Source organism: Hippocampus guttulatus, chromosome 18 (assembly GCF_054856545.1).
Source record: "Hippocampus guttulatus isolate MCC_2025c chromosome 18, RoL_Hgut_1.0, whole genome shotgun sequence".
Taxonomy (NCBI): domain Eukaryota; kingdom Metazoa; phylum Chordata; class Actinopteri; order Syngnathiformes; family Syngnathidae; genus Hippocampus; species Hippocampus guttulatus.
The window spans coordinates 2,605,090-2,624,084 of NC_141278.1; the positions used below are offsets into that span (position 1 = coordinate 2,605,090).

Here is an 18,995-nt window from a genome sequence, read left to right on the forward strand (position 1 = left end):
GGTCACGAATGAGTGAGTGCTGAGTGCATGTTTAGAGGCATGTAATCTTGGTTTAAAAAAAAAACCAACACTGATAGGGCACTACAGTGTATCAAAATTCTGCACGTACTGTAATGTGAAAATAATTAATTCGAAAGGGGAAACTACACAAAGATGACAATTTTTTTCAAACGACAGTTTCACCAGTAGATGTCGTTCTTGGCCTATGAACCTCTCAAAAATGTCGTCATAGTCGTTTCATATGTAATTTGAGGGGTTTGTTGTTTCCGAATGGATGGCTCTATTTTACGAGGAGAGATGGATTCCTTTGAATGCAGTTTTATTGAAAGGGGAAAAAAAGACGTCTGCACCGCAGCAGGTTCGAGAACAGAACCATTTTCCGGCTACTAAAACACTTCCTGTTTCTTTCAGCCAATCAGACGCTCTCAACATAAACATGCCAGCAGGTTTCTGGTAGGACTGCAGGAAGGCCTCGTACTGAGACCGGGTTTTAAGTCATGTACGTGGAAAGAAATCGAAACAATTGAATGAACACCGGCGGCCCGGTAGTCCAGTGGTTAGCACGTCAGCTTCACAGTGCAGAGGTACCGGGTTCGATTCCAGCTCCGGCCTCCCTGTATGGAGTTTGCATGTTCTCCCCGGGCCTGCGTGGGTTTTCTCCGGGTGCTCCGGTTTCCTCCCACATTCCAAAAACATGCATGGCAGGTTGATTGGACGCTCTAAATTGTCCCTAGGTGTGAGTGTGGGCGTGGATGGTTGTTCGTCTCTGTGTGCCCTGCGATTGGCTGGCAACTGATTCAGGGTGTCCCCCGCCTACTGCCCGAAGATGGCTGGGATAGGCTCCAGCAACCAGCTAGCTGCATGAGACAGAGTCACCCCTAAAACGTGCCAGTTTCACCCAGGGCAAGAGTTATTTTGTAGCGGTGTATGTCTATCAGTCTTGTAGTCCATGGCGTAGTTTTAGGAAAGCAAGATTAGTTATACACACTAGTGATCTGTTTTAAAATGTGTGAAAAATGAGGTAGTCTCATTCAGTAACTTCTGTTCACTTTGCTGGTGTTTTCTTATCTATTTTGCACCCTTGCCGTAAATGGAAACTTGACACTTTTCTTCTGCGAAATTGCAGCGAAGAGTGAAAGCGAAAGTGTTTGTCGGGTGGGAGAGACGGGCGAAAGACAGACGCCTTCTAGTTGCTCGTCTCCTTTTTGCCGAAAAAAAACCAACAAAATTTGGAAATGTTTGGATCAAGCATCACTAGATAGCGCTCTCGAGCCATGCTTTTCCTATCTTCCTCGCGCGCGCGCCTGTTTTTGTGTTCGTGTATCACAATAATCTGGCTAACTATATAGAACACACAGGGAATTTGTCTCCGGTAGTATAGGCTATGCTAGTATTGCCGTAACAAGCAACTGTGATGAACAAGGACATAATATGCAAGTATCGAAAGACTTTCGGTCATGTGCGAGTGCCATGAGCAGAGATCAGGTGATCAGTGGTGCAATACAATAGTGTGACGGTTGTGCAGTTGCTGCAGATCATCCTTGCACCATTTTAATTTTTTTTAGTGACCTGTAGCAGGAATTGTAGTCCACCTTTAGGTGTGCAATTCAGTGTCTTGTGCTGTGGAATATTGCTCAATGACAATTGTTCAAGGATGTACAGACGCCACTCACAACTGAGTGGGCGACGCCCGATTTTGAAACTCATGACCTCAAACCCCGAAGAAAGCCGGGATGGGCTCCAGCACGCCCCGCGGTCCTAGTGAGGAGAAGCGGATCCGAAAATGGATGGATGGATGGATGGCCTCAAAGCTGTATCGTTGCTCCTCAAGCAGAACTAAAAACCAAGAACAAAAACAAAGGAAGCTAATCCGATGCGAGGCAAGCAAAAGTGAAATTCGTCGACGACGGGACGCTTGCTTCGTGTCACGTTTGCAACTGTGGATGATGAGTTGAACTCATTCATCAAGCTGCTGTTGTCGTGGCTCTCCGCCCGCTTTCATGACAACTCAGCAAAAGGCCTTTTATTACAACCGTGCCTGAAAGCAAAAACATCCATCGATGGGCATTTTTCTTCCGTGCAAAAACTCTTTTACAGTCCAGACAGGGGTTGGATAAATGTACCCTAGATGAAAAATGAAATCGTTCAGATTATTACACCGAATCATGTTGCAATCACTGACAGTAGATAAAATATTTTCGTTTTTCTCATCTTGTTCGAGGATCTTTTTCATGACGAGTCACTCAAGATAATTGTACGTGTCTGCTTTCCACGGTATTCATATTTTTAGTTGCTCATATACACAAAAATGACCGTTAAATCGTGATGAAATTTCGGACCCTAAATGTCATTGGAGGGAGTAAACACTGCGGTCAAGTCTTTCAAACCTCAAATGGACCCACGCCTCAGCTTTCATGCGAGGTCCCTCCGAAAGGGTGCGCCGCACCCACTTGGTTGATTTGGTTAGATAAAACGAAAGTAAACAGAAGCAGGACTTTCCAGTCGGCCATTTTGCATCGCAGCTCTCAGTCCTGAGATGGCGGCAGGCTCTTCCGCGCCATTTCCTCATTGCAACCTGACTGCTGCTGCTATCTGGCGAATGTCTCCTGTGCCGTACGCAATTGCAAAAGTGCCGACACGCACGTACAAACCAAACGATTTCACTTGAGTCTGAGATCCGGTACGCTGGAATTCAATCTTTTTTGACATTCTGACCCCACCCACTCACCCAGCTGTGATTTACTTTGCCTCGTTTTGTCTTTCACCGACGACGTACAATCGCGTGGAAGTCGTTCAATCATGTCGCGTCAGAGGTTTTTATGGACAAAGACTTTGGAGGTACGCAGTCATACAAAAGAGGCATTTAGGTGGGACATTGCTGGTGCGTTCATTTCAATGAGCCATTTTCCCACAGCCAACTTTGTTGACTCCAAAGGAGAGTGTTGCCGTGCTTCGCTTGGACTCGCCTTTCACTGATTGATCCTGAGCATGAAAACGCAGGGCAGTTGCGCGCGTGGTGCTTGAAGAAGGGAGGCAAACAAGGATTGGACATCAGATCGGATGAGACCCAAGATAACCCCCCCCCCCCCCCGACACACAAGCAGCATAAATTCAAAGGAACCCAAAGCGTAAAATGACCAAGCACAATCAAAAATTCACCTCAACCGCTCTGTCGGCGGATTTATAGAAAGCAGGACAAAATGCCACCCGACAGTTGTACTGTACATCAATGGGAGCGCTTCAGACTCAGTATTTGTCTCATGACACAAATCATCAAATGGCAATGAAATACCGTCCATTCTACTCAGCGTAGCTAGGACGCGTTTGGCTACAGGCGTATTTTACAACTACAAGTGGCGAGAGCGGCTTTGGCAGTGACCGCTGAGAGCACAGAAAAATGGGAGGGCCCTCCGAGGAGGAATTTGGACATGACATCCGGTTGCTTGGGAAGGAAGATTGGGTTGACGTGGCAGCAGGCGCAGGCTCGAATGTGATTGGGCCCAAATAATCTCATCCTGAAAGACCTTCAGCCGAGAGAGACGACGAAATGAAGAGACTCGAGCGTTGGGAATCGGCGAATGCCGTTTCATGGATCGAATGCAGGACTCCAATTCAGGTTGTGAATGGGCCGGTCAGCGCTTCTGATTGCCCCCCCCCCCCCCCCTGCCATTTTATAGTAGATTCCCTTCTGGTCCATCAGCTGGTGGTGGGTTCCTCGTTCCCGAACGCCACCGCCGCCGATCACCGCAATCTGGTCGATCGTCTCGGGCCTCTTCAGTCTGTGAGTGATCAGCAGCACGCTTCGCTCAGGACTCCTCAACAGACCCTGCAGGACCTGTGCCGGGTGGGACAAACAGAGAACGTCTTGAGTCACATCTTTACGTTGAGGTCGCGTCGTAAGATGAGTTTGAGCTGGAGCTGAGGGCTGCGAGGTTCACGGATCAAGAACTCTCGCGATTCGAGCCCCGTCGGACCGGCACCTTGCGTTCGCTGGGCTCATCCAGGGAGCTGGTGACTTCGTCCAGGATGAGGACCCGCGGCCGTCTGACCAGCGCTCGGGCGATGGCCAGGCGTTGCCGCTCGCTCTTGGACAGCAGGCCGCCCCCCTCACCGACCTCTGACAGACAATCACATCAGCGCGGCGCAGGTCAAAAGTAAGTCTCGGGTTCTGGCCTGCCCGGTTTTAATGAAGCAAGCCAAATCGAGCACGCCCTGTGCCCGCACGAACTGGCAACGACGGAGTTCACGTCGAGCCACGGGCACGCCGAGGTGAGTTTCGGCAAGCCCCAAGTCTCCGAATCGGCGACGGCACACCAGGCGGAAGTCCGCTTGCGCTCACCCGTGTCGTAGCCCTTCTCCAGCCGTGAGATGAAGTCGTGAGCGTTGGCCTGCCGCGCCGCTTCCTGGATGGCGTCCAGGGAGCGGTCCTCCAAGCCGTAGGCGATATTGTGTCTGACCGAACCGCGGAAGAGGACCGGCTCTTGGCTGACCACCGCAATCTGTGTCAAAGCGCGACGCGAGACGGTCGTTTGGATAGTGATTGGGAAACGCGATGTTGGAGCATGACCTTTGCCCTCCCCTCACGTGTGGAAGCTCGCTCGTAGCATATCGCGATCAAAAATAAATACATTCATCAAATAATAAGCCAAATCCCCAAACGTACGTTTACAGCCATACTGGTCAGCGACCCCGCGAAAACGGCGGCTTTGGTTTGGGCTTTCACCTTCTCGCTGAGATAGCGGCCGTCGTACGATCCCAGCTCGGCACGGTCCAGCAGGATTTCTCCGTCCTGCGGCTCGTACAAGCGTTTCAGCAGAGTGGCGCAGGTGCTCTTTCCCTCTCCGGACGCACCGACCAGCGCCGTCGTCTGACCCGCCGGCAGCTCCAAAGAGAAATCCTAACGACACATTGGATTGCATGCGCTTTAAGAGGAAGGAATCGCAGGAGGCAAATGCGCTCTCCCATTGGATGTCTCTGTCTGGGGGTGGTCCGGTGGTGGTGGTGGCGTTGTTATTGTTGCCTGGGACATTAGCAGCTCATCTTGCCTGGTGGTAAAAAAAACGTCTCGCTGATGGCAACTCTTTCCATGGAGCGAGACGGTCTCTGGCGGAGAGATGTCAGGATACGGTTGTAAGCAGACGCTAAGGGATGACGTAAAGATCCGCCTCTATTTGGAGAGAACCGTTCTTGTTTGACATTGACTTCTTTCAAAGAAGTGGTTCTCCGCCCAGAATTTGGACCCGAAGAGGCCCCCTTCTCTGTTTTGCTCAGTTTGCTTCTCGGGAATTTGTTCTTGAGGTTGATCAGCTTTGGTCTGAGGGTGTTGCTGGGTTTGATCGGGATGAGTTTTGAGAAGATCCTGCCGAGTTTCTCTTCGGAACCAGTCACATAAAGGGGCGCCGTCTTGCGCCCATGTTTCTCTCGTCGTGACCATTCTTCTCCTGGCAGATTGGACAAAGACACTCGGGTAGGCGGGGCCTTCTTTCTTGATGCCCGTCTGCTGCTTCTGTCGCCGGTTGGCGGTCGAGGACGTTCTCCGAGTTTTGCCACCAGGCAGGTGAATGACGGGTTGCGATGCACAATGCTCGTTCACCAGCCGCGCTTGGCAACAATGGCAACAACCACCACCGCCACCGCCACCACAGCCAGGAAACACACCACCAGACCTAAATGGGGAGACTTCACACCTAAAATGAGGAATCAGGATGACAGTTCAATCGTCTTCAACAGTCCACTTGTTACCATGGCCCAAAGGGGCCTCGCAATCTCCACGCACACAAGAACGGGGACCTCGACTTGACTGCGACTCCCACCTGCAGCACTGCTACGTCGGGGCGCGCCGGGTAGGCGAAGTTGAGATGGCGGAAGATGACGCGTCCGGCAAGCGACTCGGGTGCGAGTTTCCCATCCGTCCTGATCCGAGGCCGTCGATCCAGAACCTCAAAGACTTTCCCGGCGGCACCCACCGAGTTCAACATGTTGCCGCTCATGTAGGTCAGTGTCTGGGAAGAGACGTTTCCCAACATGACGAGTACCGACGTGCCTATTTTGACCCGCAACTCTGCTGAACCCTGACTTTATTCTTGGGGAGACGGCGGCTTTTTGTGGCGATACGCCCACATCAGATGGCATCTCCTAAGCTCAAACAGGGGGGGGGGGAACCGCTCTGGTATGCGGAGGCGTGCACTTTTACGGACCCCGGCGGATCACCGGTTTGAAAACCACCGCGTTAGAAACCAGAGCTTTTCAGCGCCGTTACCCGGATGTTGTGTCCGATGTCTGACTGGTAGAGGATGAAGGAGACCAGGTTCCCGGTGGTCATCTGGCCCCTTTGGATGAACAGCCTGCCATACCACAGCATCAGCACATGAACGGCCAAGCCTGTCAGCTACACACACACAAAACTATTCTTATTCTTCTTATTATTATTATTATTGGCACAAATTGAGGGCCCCAAATCCAATGTTGCCAAAATAGTTTTACCAGCATCTTACCCGTTGCGCCAACAGGGAGATTAACCTGACAGTGTCCCGCCGGGTCTTGACCCTGTGCGTGTCCATCAGCCGGTCGTCATAGTGACGGGCCTCGTGTTTCTCAGCGTTGAAGCTCCGCACCGTCCGAACGGCCAAGATGATCTCGTTAGCCGTCTCGTTTGCCGCAGTCATGGAGTCTTGCGTGGCCTGCGTCAACCGCTGCAAACGCAAGGTTGCGTCATTCGTGGGTGTGGGCGAGTCAACCGATTTGGGGTGGCTTCATTTGAAGATCACTCAACCAGCCATCTCATTCGAATGACCGAAATCCCGCCGTTTGACTGGACTGAACAGTGAGCGCAGCTAGCGACAATCAATGTACCCGATTGCTCTGTCAGCTTTACCTGCTGCTTTTTGTTGGAGATGGTCTGGATGAGGCCCGTGACGGGGACCTCCAAGAGCACTAAACATGTTAGCATCCATGAGAGGTTCACCATGAGGGCCAGCGTGTACACCGTCTGGATAAGCGTCCTCAGCAGAACGTTGATGTTCAGACAAACCGTTTCAGCCATCAGGGGGATGTCTTTGGAAAGCAAGGAGGTGAGTTCACCTGCGCCCGAGAAAAAAATGATAGATATTTTTTTTTTGGGGGGGGGACACTACATCACACTGGTGAGGAGTCACAGACATGACCGCTTGTTTGCTGTGCACTATTTTTGTACCACGCTCTCTGCCTTACCTATCTTTACGGTGTCGAAAAACGCCGTCTCCTGGTTGGTCTGAGCACGAAAGAGCTTTGCCTTCACTCTGCACTTGAAGGAGTTAATGGCCCACATGAGGAGACCCCCTCGGCTGCCGGCGCCCACCGCCCTGCGCAAACAAAAACAAGATTTACCAGAAGTTCTCGAACTTGGGTTGTCAGAAGGGTCTGCAAATGATTCGCGATTAACGTTTTATTTACAAAGTGCTTTAGCTACATAATGGGCATAGGAAAAAAACCCACAATAAACCACCAACTTCTCACGAAAAAACATAGGAATTACTTTTTTTCCTTGAAAATGGACATCTTTTTCATTCCTATAAGCATTTACGGGTGCACCTGGTGATTATGTTTCATCGGCCTCTGCATTATGCAGCGCTCTGACGTTTAGGGAGTCAGGATACTTCTTCTCACCTTCCCGCTGAGAACACGACCATGAGAAGCAGTGCTGACAAGAAGTCATCTGGCACGAAATCCTCACGCAGGTTGTCAATTACCTTGCCCGTGTAATACCGGAGCTGGATCTCACCTGAATACAAGAATACATACCTTCAACGGGCAGTAGACTTCTCGACATTTCCTTTAATTCTGTTTTAGTTGGAGAAAATAACCCCATACGGCGGACTTGTAATTCAAGGGGACCACCGTATACTCCTTGATACAGTCCCGCCCGCATTCATTTCCCTCATCCTCAAAGCGAAACTGTGTAACTTACAGACGGCAGCCAGGGTGAGAAAGCAAAACCCTCCGAGCAGCAGAGCCAAGTCCGGCCTGTACATGCGAAGCACCCTCATGAACAAAACTCGCGGCTTTTGTCGCTTCTGTCTCCGGCCACTCGGAGAGTCTGGCACGCCGACTTCCCACAGCGAGGCAGCGGCCAGCGAGGCTCCGGCGCACATGATCCAGCAGCGCGAGACCCCCGCCGCCATCGACGCGCCGCACGGGGTGTGGCCGAGCCCCAAGGCGGCGGCGAGGCTCTCCAGGACGGCGGGGAGCGCGCTGTGCAAGGCGAGGAAACGAGCCGGCGCCGCGGGGAGCTCGCCGAGGTTGACCAGGAAGACGGCGGCCAGCGCCACGCAACACCGGAGAAGCGCGAACAGCCACACCGACAGCCAAAACGAGCTCCCCGCCCCCGGCGTCGGCGCCCGCGCAGTGGCCGCAACCAGGCAGGCGTCCGCGACCAGCGCCCAAAACGCAGCAAAAGCTTGGCGAAGTCCCGAACTCTTTTTTGCCATTGCCACGCACGTGCGGTCCGGTTGTCGAACTACCCCAAGTGGAGCAACTCTGAGCTGCTTTCAAATTCAATTTCACTTTCGGTTTCGTTTCACTTCTGGCGCATGAATGCCTCCACTATGAATGCGGGGAAGAAAAGATCTCAAATCTCGCCAAGTCAAACATTTTCTGTTCTGATTTGGAGATGATTTTGAAAGACCCCGGAAAGCAGTGGTCTCCGAACCATTGTTTGTGTCACGGACCAGCTGAGACAAATACATGTTGTTCGCGGAGCGGCAATCGTTTTTTTTAAATTGCCACTTTTAAAGCACTAAGCTGCTTATGTTTCCGTGGGCAGGGTGTGCAAACTCTGCTCGCATTTTTCATGCTTTGCACTTGAACAAGTCGCACCCAAGTCATCAAGTGGTCCAACTGGTCTCTTGTGTTAACTTGTTTTGGGCAACATACGAGGCACAACAGCTTCCTCTTCCGCGTCGCTCCGGGCTAGGGGAGGAACTCTCTTGTTCAAATCGCTTCATCTTTGGAAGTCGTGGCTGCGCGCAAAAAGCCGTACGTTTGGTCCATTTGTGAGTATTACTCTTGTTTACCGCCTCTTCTTTGATTTCTTGGCGGATATCTGTTGATTTCAACTTGCAAACTGATATTTGAAGGGAGACTCATGGACTACAGTTGCGCACATTTCCCACGTCACGTCTGATGGAGTCAATTTGCTCACAGTTCACAGGTCAGGTTTCCCGCTGGCCCGATCTGAAATAGGCTGAGGCTCGGTACAGGTCCGTTGACCGCTGGTTGAGGACCACTGTTGGAAAGTGAATTAGGAGATTTGATTCCAAATTCATGATATATGTTGGTGATATGATTGTCAGCTCAGATGATAGATTCCGCTTTCCTGTTTTACAGCTGCTCACCAACTTTTATTTGAATAGTCGATCAATGTCTTTTTTTTTTTATGAATGAATGAATTAAAAAAAAAACATACAAAATCACATCCTTTATCATCCCAAAACAGGACATGATTTCAAAGTGACAGAAAACGCACAAGGTGGGGTTGTTTGGAAGTCGTGAATAGTCCTTCATGATCTATCGGGTTCATGATTGTGCTGTTTGCGCAGTGTCGACGCGTTCCCACAATTTCTTGTTTGTGTTCCAGAAAAAGCCAGTCAATCGATTCAAACGGAAGACCCATCTGTCTAAACTGTTGGCGACATCAAAAATATTGACGCGGTCGTTCAATTTCATGTTTCGCGGGCAGGCAGGCACACGTGGCAATTTACATACAAGACATTTAAAGCTCAATTGTTCCACGTGAGGTCTTCTTCGGGAACTTCAAAGTTAAGTCGCAGACACCGAAGGGGTCCAGGCAGGCTGCGTTGCATCGGCATGCGTCACTTGTCAAAGAAGGCGGGTAAGTCGTTCTCCAAAACGACTTTCTCCTGTGCACCGCTTTGATCGATGGTGACGAGGTAGGCCACGCCTCCACTGGAGCCATCCCGGTTCATGGCCAGAGCGAGGGCTGAGAAAAAGAGAGAGAACGCGATTGTTGCGATTTGGGTTCCTGATTAATTTTGAAGTCCCTGGATTGTTGGTTTTTGTCCCCCCCCCCCCTTGGTTGTGTTGTTCTTTGGCGTCTGTTGCAGTGGTGCCATGACTGAATCGAATGGAAAAGGCCGTCTTTGAAAAGACCCGACCACGTTACTTTCAAGAAGGAGAAGCGTACACGAGATTTTATTTACATAAATAATAATAATAATAGTGCATCGTGATCAGTCCACTGCGACGCCCTTTGATGTATATTACCTGGCCACCAGAGGCAGTATAACACAGTCGTTCAGACAAACACACAAAAAGAGTGTCACGGCTTCTGCAGGTGACTCAGAACACTGCTGTAATATGTGTTGTTCTTCGCAGAAGCTAAAGGCTACGCACGCTGTTAAAATTGTCCGTCTACGTTTGCTGACTCACCGTTTGTGTTCAAACGTCCATAGTGTGCAGCGTTCTATAACACCGCCACGAGGGTGCTATTCGTCAGCCTGTTCAAAGCGTTTCCCTGTACGTGTTAGCCTCGAGCTAGCAGAATCCAGGCAAAGGTACGGAGTTGTTTGAAATACATGTGACATTTTTGTTGTTTTGTGTTTACTTTGAGGGTCAGCCGAGAGTGGCATGAAACGGCTCTGCGCCGCGTTTGGGTCGAGTTCTTCACGTCGCAGATATGGCGTCACCAGGAAGGCACCTACTGTTCAGAACAAACTGCTGGCACTCCTCCCTGCTCATGCCGGGGCGGTATGCGGTGTCCACAAAGCCGTACACGTAAGTGCTGCCCGAGCCGCCCACGACGAAGGGTTGTCGCAGCAGGGCGCCGCTCAGTGTGGAAAACACCTGCCAGAGGACGGAAGGACGATGTCAGGCAGAGGTGGGCCAAGTAAGTGCAAAGTTCACGCGGCAACAATCAAGCACGCCGACTTGATCCCTCGGCATAAAGAGAAATGAAGGGCCGTTTCATTTTGATTTTTGGCGGGGAAGGAGCGCCATTTGTTCCGGTTGTTTTCTGAATTTTTGACCTTTCTTGTGCTTGAACTCAACTTTGAAGCCGAGTCTCTCCTTGTTCTGGACTTTCACTGTCTGCCTCCGCGACAGTGAGCAATCACCGCCCGAGATCGGGTCACAGGGAACGACTTGACTCTCCCGTAACCGGTTTATACGTTATGCGTCATGACCGCAAAACCCGCGATGCCGCCCTGTGTGCCTCGGCTCCTAACCCGATGCCGGCCCGAATCCAACGGTGGCAGGTGGGGGCGATGCCGTCGCCCGCCGCTGATGAAATTCACCCACATTCGTTGGGTGGCCCTGGCAGGAAATGTCGAATTGCCTTTGCTTGGCGTTTAGTTTGACAGAAATTGTTTCGCTCGGGGTAAACGGCTTTGAAGAGCTGGAAGTTCCTTTCCTGATTCATTTTCGCCAAAGTGCTCGTGATTGTGAAGTGAGTCGAACGGAGTTCCCTGGCCCTGTGCCAATGCATCAGGCCACTTGTATCTCAGAACACCTCTGGAGCACTTGTACGGACGGGCATTTTCTCCCCCAAGGTTTCGGTTTGGTTGGCGCGGTCATTTTGTTGGCTTGTTACATGGCCGTGACACTTGCAGTCACTATTTTGGACTCACGAGCCACAATTTGGTCCCTCCTCTCGAGACTTTAGGAAAGGTGTGCCCAATACGCGATCGACTCGGGACCAGTCCGCAATGGCGAGGGGTGTAGAGGGAGAAGCCCACCCCCACTTGCCACTTGAATACCGATTCTCGTAGCATTTTCTTCTATTGTGGGTGTGCACCAGCCTGTCATCAAAGTCAATAAATGACTTTATTGTCTTTCGATGAAATGCATAACCGATGTGAGGTGAGTTCATGTTTGGCGAGCTGGCAAAGTTAATACTTCTCTTGATGGAGTTTGTCGTCCTTCTCTTGTAAAGGCCTCTTTTTGATCTCTCTGAATCGATTGTCATCTAGCGCTGTCTGATCAAGGGGCATCCTTTTTTTTATATTTCATATATCACTAGATGTCCAGATGTAAAACACGGCCTGTGATGCTATTGCCCCAAACAAACAAACCAAAAAAGGCGCTGACCTGCCCGCCGCCTCTTCTGTCCCAGCCGGCCACGATGAGATTTACGGCCAGCTCGTCCCGATGGCGGTACGACGTGTTCTTGGCCAGGGTAGCGGCGGCGCCCACCCGCGGCTCCTCTTCGATCTCCAAGCTGCCGAGAGCAAAAGTTCAGAAGTTATCATCCGAGTGCGGCGCGAAAAACATTTGAAATGGACGTTCGACACATGTTGGGCTGGTCCTCACGTCCATTGACTTTCGTAACTTGACTCTGAGCCTGAAAATTGAACTTTTTTCCCAAAAATACTTTGATTGCACCCAACCTCAGAACAGAATCCCTTCTTGGTACAGTATTTGCATTTCCGATTGGGAATGGAAAGAGGTTCGAGCCTCACAACGCGAGGTTGTTGTTGTACGCCGCGCACCTGTGAAGCCCCAGCTGATAGCCGGTCAGCTCGGCAAGCGCCTGAGCGTCCGCCGCAGAGCCGGACAGAGCGCAGTAGATCTTTGGGTGGAGGGCTACCAGCTTGTTCATCACACGGTTCACCACGGAATCGCTGCATGCATGGGCGACACGATCACGATGCAGGACGGCGCGTACACTGTTGCCTGGTCGAGAGAGAGAGAGCGAGAGAGCAGCGACCCCATTTCCAGGTTCTTCCAGAAATCGGATGTCGTTTGGACGATGCTTTGCCTAGACAGGCACTGCATGGTGGCAGCTACACTCAATTCGAGTCACTTTGCGGCGGTTTGGCCAATAGTAGCTTGAAGGCTTCTGGAATTTCAACAATGACACCAAGTCTTTGAATTCACTCGATGGGGTCTTTCACCCGCAGTTCAATAACTGGGGTTTTTTTTTGGGGGGGGGGGGGTGGATGGGGGATTGAAATGACCCCGGAAAGTTTGAATTGTGTGCGCGTGAGCATGCGTGTGTTGCCGCGGAGGCAGCGGGCAGGCACCTCGCGGTGACGCGCGAATCCGAGCCCAGCACGACCCCGCCGTCGAACTCGATGGCGACGATTGTCGTCTGCAAAGCAAAAAAAATAAATAAAACATATTGCGTCAGCTATTCCTCGCAATGGTCTTGCACACAAATACGCATTGTCGGGAGCGTCTACCCATCCATCAAGTGCGAAATTCGACAGCCAAGCCAAACTGTCGCGTGTTCATTGTTGGCGGCCGTACAAGTTGAAAAGTGATGGACTTCTACTGGGTACTTTTGGGAATGGCCTCGTGCGTGGGAAAGGGTCGCCACGATCAGCCGCACGCAAACTGTCAAGATGAGGAGCGCGCTCACGTCGGAGCTGCCGTCAGCGGCAGCTCCTGCTCGGACGCTCGCAGGCGGAGGTGCTCGCGCCACCTTCGCGGCAGGAAATTCCGCGGCTCTTCCCTCTCGCCGAGGTGCGCTCACGGATGGACTCACCCCGGTTTGCACCTCCCCGGATCGCGTGGCCGACATGCTCTCCGAACCTCGCCGCGTCCTCCTCCAGACGAGACTGCGGGACGAGTCCGACGTCGAGTGCCAGCAGTCCGCCGCGTTCAAACGTGAAAGTGAAAGTATCGCTGGCGGTTGGATTGTTCAGTCATTGCGAAGTCACCGGGAGGGCGTGGAAGAAGAAGTCACAAATGGAAAGAGAAACGTTTCGACGGATGGAGTCGCTCTCGAGTAGAAGAAAGTTGATTGGCACTTGCCCAAGTCACAACCGTGTCTCCGTGTCATGTTGACCAAGGCTTTCTGTCGAGTTCTTCAGAACCGAACCGAATCATGTTTTGGATTCCAGAAATGCAGGCTCAGACGAAGTGCGAAAACCAAAATATTTATTGCAGAAAAGTACAGGCTGAAATCACTGGCCACAAGGAGCCAGGAAAAGCAAACAAACAAACAAACAAACATAAAGCACTTGCAACGGCAAAGTACAAGGCAACAACGAGAAGAAGTCCAATAACGCCAAATCAAACATCAGGATCAATAAAAAAGCGATCATGAAAATACTTCCAAAGTTCAACGGCAAAACGAGAGCGAAAGGTCGAGGATGCAACAGCGAGCAAAGTCAATCATCCGACAGAGACTTGGCCGCGCCACAAAGCTTGGCGAGGCTCGATGAGGAAACGGTGGAGCGGGTTCGCCTGCCGGAGGGCGACGCCCTTCGCTGCGGCTGGAGCTCAAACACAATCAAAACCAGACAGAGCACGACACTTTCCGACAGGGCTGTCGCTCAACTCCCCGCGCTCTTCTTCTTGAGACGGCAAACCTGCAGCGACTCTGCTGGTCGCTTTTGCTTTCGCTTTGCAAAGCTCTACTTTTATATTAAGGATGTTTCCCCACACAAAATTATGAATTTACTAGTATTTGATTGACAGAGCTATTCACTTTCGGGCCACCAGCCACTATTGACGCAGTCAGGCTTCGGATTGATAGTTGCAGTGTGAGAACCATTTTCACTGACCCCATTTAGCACAAACCTTGGAGCACCGCATGTAGACAGGCAATACAACAATGCTTGTAGGCATATATTCGTCATCCTGAGCGGGCTAAAAAAACCTCTTAAAATATTGCATCTTATTGAATGAGAAGGAAGACTGACTGGTGGCTCTTCCGTTTGTCTGTATGACTGTACTATACTGCCCCTCGGTGGTCAGTGTGGCACACCAGAAGGAGTTGCACTATGATTTGAATTGAAGGAACGAATTATCGTCGTATTACAAAGCACCAACCAGCTAGCTGCATGAGACAGAGTCACCCCTAAAACGTGCCAGTTTCACCCAGGGCAAGAGTTATTTTGTAGCGGTGTATGTCTATCAGTCTTGTAGTCCATGGCGTAGTTTTAGGAAAGCAAGATTAGTTATACACACTAGTGATCTGTTTTAAAATGTGTGAAAAATGAGGTAGTCTCATTCAGTAACTTCTGTTCACTTTGCTGGTGTTTTCTTATCTATTTTGCACCCTTGCCGTAAATGGAAACTTGACGCTTTTCTTCTGCGAAATTGCAGCGAAGAGTGAAAGCGAAAGTGTTTGTCGGGTGGGAGAGACGGGCGAAAGACAGACGCCTTCTAGTTGCTCGTCTCCTTTTTGCCGAAAAAAAACAACAAAAAGAAGACGAAAGCCAGATCAAGAAGAAGCAAGGATGAGAGGAACAACCACGACGAACGTCTGGTCCATGTCTACTGTCTTTCTGCTCAGCTTCTTCGTTCACGGTATGCGACACTACCCTCGACAGACATTTTAAAAATGTTTAAAATGTACTTTCCCGAAAAAAATCATTTCCAGCCAAATGTACCGAACGATACTCAATAGCTTTTCATCCTAGGATGTGGTTTTATTAATGACCTTATACACGCATATGCAAAGTTATGACGACTACAACTTCCTTTTCCACACGTTTTGAACCGAATTTTGTGCGCACGCCCCCTTGTGGCTAAATTTCGTGATTGCAACTAACTTTTGCTGGAGGTATGCACCAATGAGGGACGTACCGTACGTATCTCAGAACTCAACAACAATGAGACCAGCTGAAACTTTTTAAAGTACAGAGTATTTGAAAAAATAATTTCACCTTATGCTTCATATATGCAGTTGCATACTGTACAGTATATGCTTGTATCCATATCTTATATTTATATTGCATTCTATACTGCGTACAGTTCTTTTTCTGAAACATTTATTTATTTTGTGCATGCAATACTTTGTTTTTTTTCTTTCCTACCCCCCCCTCCCAATTTTGCTGCTGTAGACTGCAAATTCCCCCAGTGTGGGACAGATAAAGGTTATCTTATCTTATCTTACCTTATCTTATCTTGATTTCATCTTTACAGGGTACAACTGCACAACTTGAATTGACTTATTCAGTTCATGTTAAATATACTGCCTTCTTTTCAACTGTTGCTCTGCTCAAGGCAGCAACATAAATACTCGATTATGCCTTAAACGCATGATTTGTTATTTGATTGTGGCCTTTCCACAGCCTTTGGCAGCCACTCCTGTCCTGGGCTGGAGTGCTGGTATTTGAATGAGAAAGTGGCTCGAGGAGATCTGACGGCACCCCCAAGCCAGGAGAAGTCCCTGCTTCACATCAGGGCAGAAGGCCACCGTGCAGCCAGCCTCGAAGATTTGGCCGACCCCAGCTTCCTGAGAGTCTATGCTGTTTCCGGTCTGTTGGCGTGTGCAATCAGACTCCTTGTCGTTGAATTCAAAAGGGTTCTTCTTCAGTTCTAAATTTAAGACGTGAAGTACCTCATGCGACCCCCACTGAGGGAAACGCTCACCAAACTTGTAACTAACGAGACTCCAGATGCCCAATTTCGAACTGAAGAAGACCTTTGGGTTCGAGGTGAAATGTCTTCCGCAACCAGGAAGCACTGACCTCCATTCAACTGTGGCAGGTGTAGTGAGGCTGTCTTTGACTAAATCGCTGCTTTTGGTCAGATCCGGCGGCGACTCTGTGCCACCGCTCACGCGAAGGCTCCGCCCGCAAGCCCCACTGTGAGCTCAGCCGCATCCAGCCGCAGTTCTCCTCTCTCACATGGGCCGCCTCTCTGGCAGATGGGCTCAGCCCTTTATACCTACAAGCCGATTGGTTTTCTGCGGCTGTTCAGGACTTGGAGGGACGGCATGGCACGTCCAGCATCATGCGCGCGGCCACCGGAACCAACGAGCTGGACGGTAAAGACCGCGGTTTCGCGTCGCTCGGCTGGGAGAAGTTCTCACGCTCGTCCTTTTCTGTTTCCCTCCTTTAGTGGTTCTCAGCGTGACCTCCAGCACACTGGTGCTGCAGTCCAGACTTGGCGAGCCGGTGCTGCTGGACTGCCAGTTCTGGACTAACACCGCTTCGCCCCTCTGCGGCTCCGGCTTTGCCGTGGAGTGGCGCTACCAGTACAGAGGCGACGGCCGACTGCTTCTGGCTTACGACGGAAAATCGGACCGGCTGTCTGACTCGCCGGAGGAAGGCGCCATGCTGGACTTTGAGGGGCTGCACCGGAAGGGCAACGCGTCCCTGGTGCTGCAGGAAGCCCAAGTACACCACTCCGGAATGTACATCTGCATGGTGTACCTGCCGCACCTTCTGGCGCAGGTTACCATTCAGCTGGAGATTGCAGGTGAGCTCTCATTAGCAATCGTACGTCGAGCAAATGTCCTTCATTTTCATTTTTGTCAATGAATATCATCCGTCAGCTTGCAGGGTTCGTTTTAAATGCTTTTATTTTGGTATTGCTGTACGGCCGTACAGCAGAAGGAAGGTCAAACAGTAGTTTGACAATTGTAGTTTACTTTATTAGAAAATTCTCATGGGGCTCCCCCTCCCGCAGTCTTGGACTCGACAAATACTCCATATGCTTAATAAACTGAGACAAATGCTAAAATTAATCGAACCTAAAGAAAAAACAAGCGCTGTTGACAAAATCAAATGCGACAACAAACAAACCTGCACTAAAAACTCATTCGAATGACTTGAATAAGAAGTCAATAACGAAATCAAAACAAACTGTCATGAAAAATCCCAAACTGTTGTTATAACCCTGCGCGGACCGCTTACGAGGAGCTTTTTGTCAGCCGCGACTCATCACGCAAACCAACCGGCTTATGATGTCACTTACTTGGCCACGCAAGGCACACATCCAAGACACGAATGGAAACAGAGAACGGCAACGCGCACGGTTTACAACTCCACTTCCACCCTCCTAGAACCTCCCTCCCTGTCCATCCACCCGTCCTCGTTGCCCGTCACCGCTCCCGGGCAGACTTTGACAGTCCATTGCGAGGCCTCGGGCTTTGCCCCCCATTCCCTGGAACTCAACTGGCAGTGGAAAGGCCCCGATGGCAAGACCAGGTCGTTGGGACCCGGTCGCCTCACCGGTCACAGGCAGGCCAGGGACGGCACCTACAGCCAGGACACCCGTTTGGAGCTCGACACGTCTGATCCGCAGCTGGGCGGCGGGGGGGAGCTCACCTGTGTCGCCGAGCATCCCGGGGGTACGCGGCGTGCCAGCGTGGCCCTCAGAGTCATCGGTAATATGATGGAACGTTTCCTCCTTCAATCCGGATTTAATTTTTTTAATTTTTGGTCAGATCAGCCTGTTTCGGATGTAGTCCAAAAATGACTCTTGTCCTCTCAGGTTTCAGCACACCCTCCATCGAAGACTCCATGACGATGGTGGGCGTGGCACTGGTTCTCTACGGCCTCATCAAGTTCGTCTCTTGGACCTTCCTCCCCACAGGTGGCCAAAATTTGCTCATCTAATGTGCACGTAGCATGAGGTCTCCTTGCCAATGTTTCGCCAAGTTACCCTTTGCACCTTTGAGGCAGCCACCAAGAGCAAAACAAAAAAGAACGTGGTTTCGCTTATGCAAGCCTTGGCCTCAAAGTGAATGTCTTTATCGTTTTCTGTAGGTTCAACTCACGCAGAGGAAACCGACAAGGTGAGCTTCTTTCTCCAAAAAAAAAATGTCAAGCCAAATGTTTTGTCCGTATTTGAACTCTTAACGTTGAATTCTCTGCAGAAAGAGAAGTGAGGAGGCTTTGCCGCTTTGTGGCGTGACACTGGAAAATCCAAACACTGTGGTGCATTTCAATACATTTGACTTACTTTCCTTGTTACACCTTATTGTCATTGTGACAACCAACAAGACTTTGTTTCGTTAAATACAAAAATGAAAAATGAAGTATTTTCTGCTGGTCTCTGATATTAATCACAAACGTTGCTGTGTGTTTTGAGGATTTGAAATGTACAATAGCAAAGTAGAATAACGTGTTTGAATTGCTCCAGAAAGTTGCCAGGTTTGTTTATTTTATCTAATACATGTTTGTTTATTGCGATATTGGTTTTAATTTAAGGGTCACAAAAATAAAATAAGATTCTGAACTCACGGTACATCAAACTCAATTTATTGCTGTCCTTCTGTTGATAATCATTGACCTGGATGTCGGACTTTGAATTAATAA

At 50.2% G+C, this 18,995-nt stretch overlaps 3 protein-coding genes across 3 annotated transcripts; 1 reads left to right on the forward strand and 2 right to left on the reverse strand.

The window, feature by feature from the left end:
- Nucleotides 1-3,154: 3,154 nt before the first annotated feature.
- On the reverse strand, nucleotides 3,155-8,533 carry LOC147190565 (antigen peptide transporter 2-like). The gene is made up of 11 exons (XM_086137394.1): nucleotides 7,946-8,533; nucleotides 7,645-7,759; nucleotides 7,210-7,340; nucleotides 6,875-7,080; nucleotides 6,495-6,692; nucleotides 6,260-6,388; nucleotides 5,814-6,002; nucleotides 4,724-4,897; nucleotides 4,340-4,499; nucleotides 3,981-4,117; nucleotides 3,155-3,835 (listed from the first exon to the last, which is right to left on the reverse strand). Exons 1-11 carry the CDS (start codon nucleotides 8,463-8,465, stop codon nucleotides 3,587-3,589), a joined length of 2,208 nt encoding a protein of 735 aa, XP_085993520.1. The 5' UTR covers nucleotides 8,466-8,533; the 3' UTR covers nucleotides 3,155-3,586.
- A 906-nt stretch (nucleotides 8,534-9,439) lies between these two features.
- LOC147190566 (proteasome subunit beta type-9-like) lies at nucleotides 9,440-13,669 on the reverse strand. Its single transcript, XM_086137402.1, has 6 exons — nucleotides 13,481-13,669; nucleotides 13,017-13,084; nucleotides 12,483-12,614; nucleotides 12,082-12,211; nucleotides 10,698-10,839; nucleotides 9,440-9,976 (listed from the first exon to the last, which is right to left on the reverse strand). The coding sequence occupies exons 1-6, from the start codon at nucleotides 13,514-13,516 to the stop codon at nucleotides 9,849-9,851; spliced, it is 636 nt and encodes a 211-aa protein (XP_085993528.1). The 5' UTR covers nucleotides 13,517-13,669; the 3' UTR covers nucleotides 9,440-9,848.
- A 1,105-nt stretch (nucleotides 13,670-14,774) lies between these two features.
- Nucleotides 14,775-18,924, forward strand: LOC147190567 (tapasin-like). Its single transcript, XM_086137400.1, has 8 exons — nucleotides 14,775-15,252; nucleotides 16,020-16,205; nucleotides 16,481-16,717; nucleotides 16,792-17,151; nucleotides 17,738-18,061; nucleotides 18,169-18,270; nucleotides 18,444-18,472; nucleotides 18,554-18,924. The coding sequence occupies exons 1-8, from the start codon at nucleotides 15,183-15,185 to the stop codon at nucleotides 18,563-18,565; spliced, it is 1,320 nt and encodes a 439-aa protein (XP_085993526.1). The 5' UTR covers nucleotides 14,775-15,182; the 3' UTR covers nucleotides 18,566-18,924.
- Nucleotides 18,925-18,995: the final 71 nt, after the last annotated feature.

Coding starts and splice junctions, on each gene's coding strand:
- LOC147190565 (XM_086137394.1), bottom strand. CDS start 8,465: ATGGCAAAAAAGAGTTCGGGACTTCGCCAAGCTTTTGCTGCGTTTTGG. Junction 7,341..7,644: donor GTCGTGTTCTCAGCGGGAAG/GTGAGAAGAAGT, acceptor TTGTTTGCGCAG/GGCGGTGGGCGCCGGCAGCC. Junction 4,500..4,723: donor GCCGCTATCTCAGCGAGAAG/GTGAAAGCCCAA, acceptor GCTTTGACACAG/ATTGCGGTGGTCAGCCAAGA.
- LOC147190566 (XM_086137402.1), bottom strand. CDS start 13,516: ATGTCGGCCACGCGATCCGGGGAGGTGCAAACCGGG. Junction 12,615..13,016: donor GATTCGCGCGTCACCGCGAG/GTGCCTGCCCGC, acceptor CCATGCATGCAG/CGATTCCGTGGTGAACCGTG. Junction 10,840..12,081: donor ACAGAAGAGGCGGCGGGCAG/GTCAGCGCCTTT, acceptor GTCCTCTGGCAG/GTGTTTTCCACACTGAGCGG.
- LOC147190567 (XM_086137400.1), top strand. CDS start 15,183: ATGAGAGGAACAACCACGACGAACGTCTGGTCCATGTCTACTGTCTTT. Junction 15,253..16,019: donor GCTCAGCTTCTTCGTTCACG/GTATGCGACACT, acceptor GCCTTTCCACAG/CCTTTGGCAGCCACTCCTGT. Junction 16,206..16,480: donor GAGAGTCTATGCTGTTTCCG/GTCTGTTGGCGT, acceptor GCTTTTGGTCAG/ATCCGGCGGCGACTCTGTGC.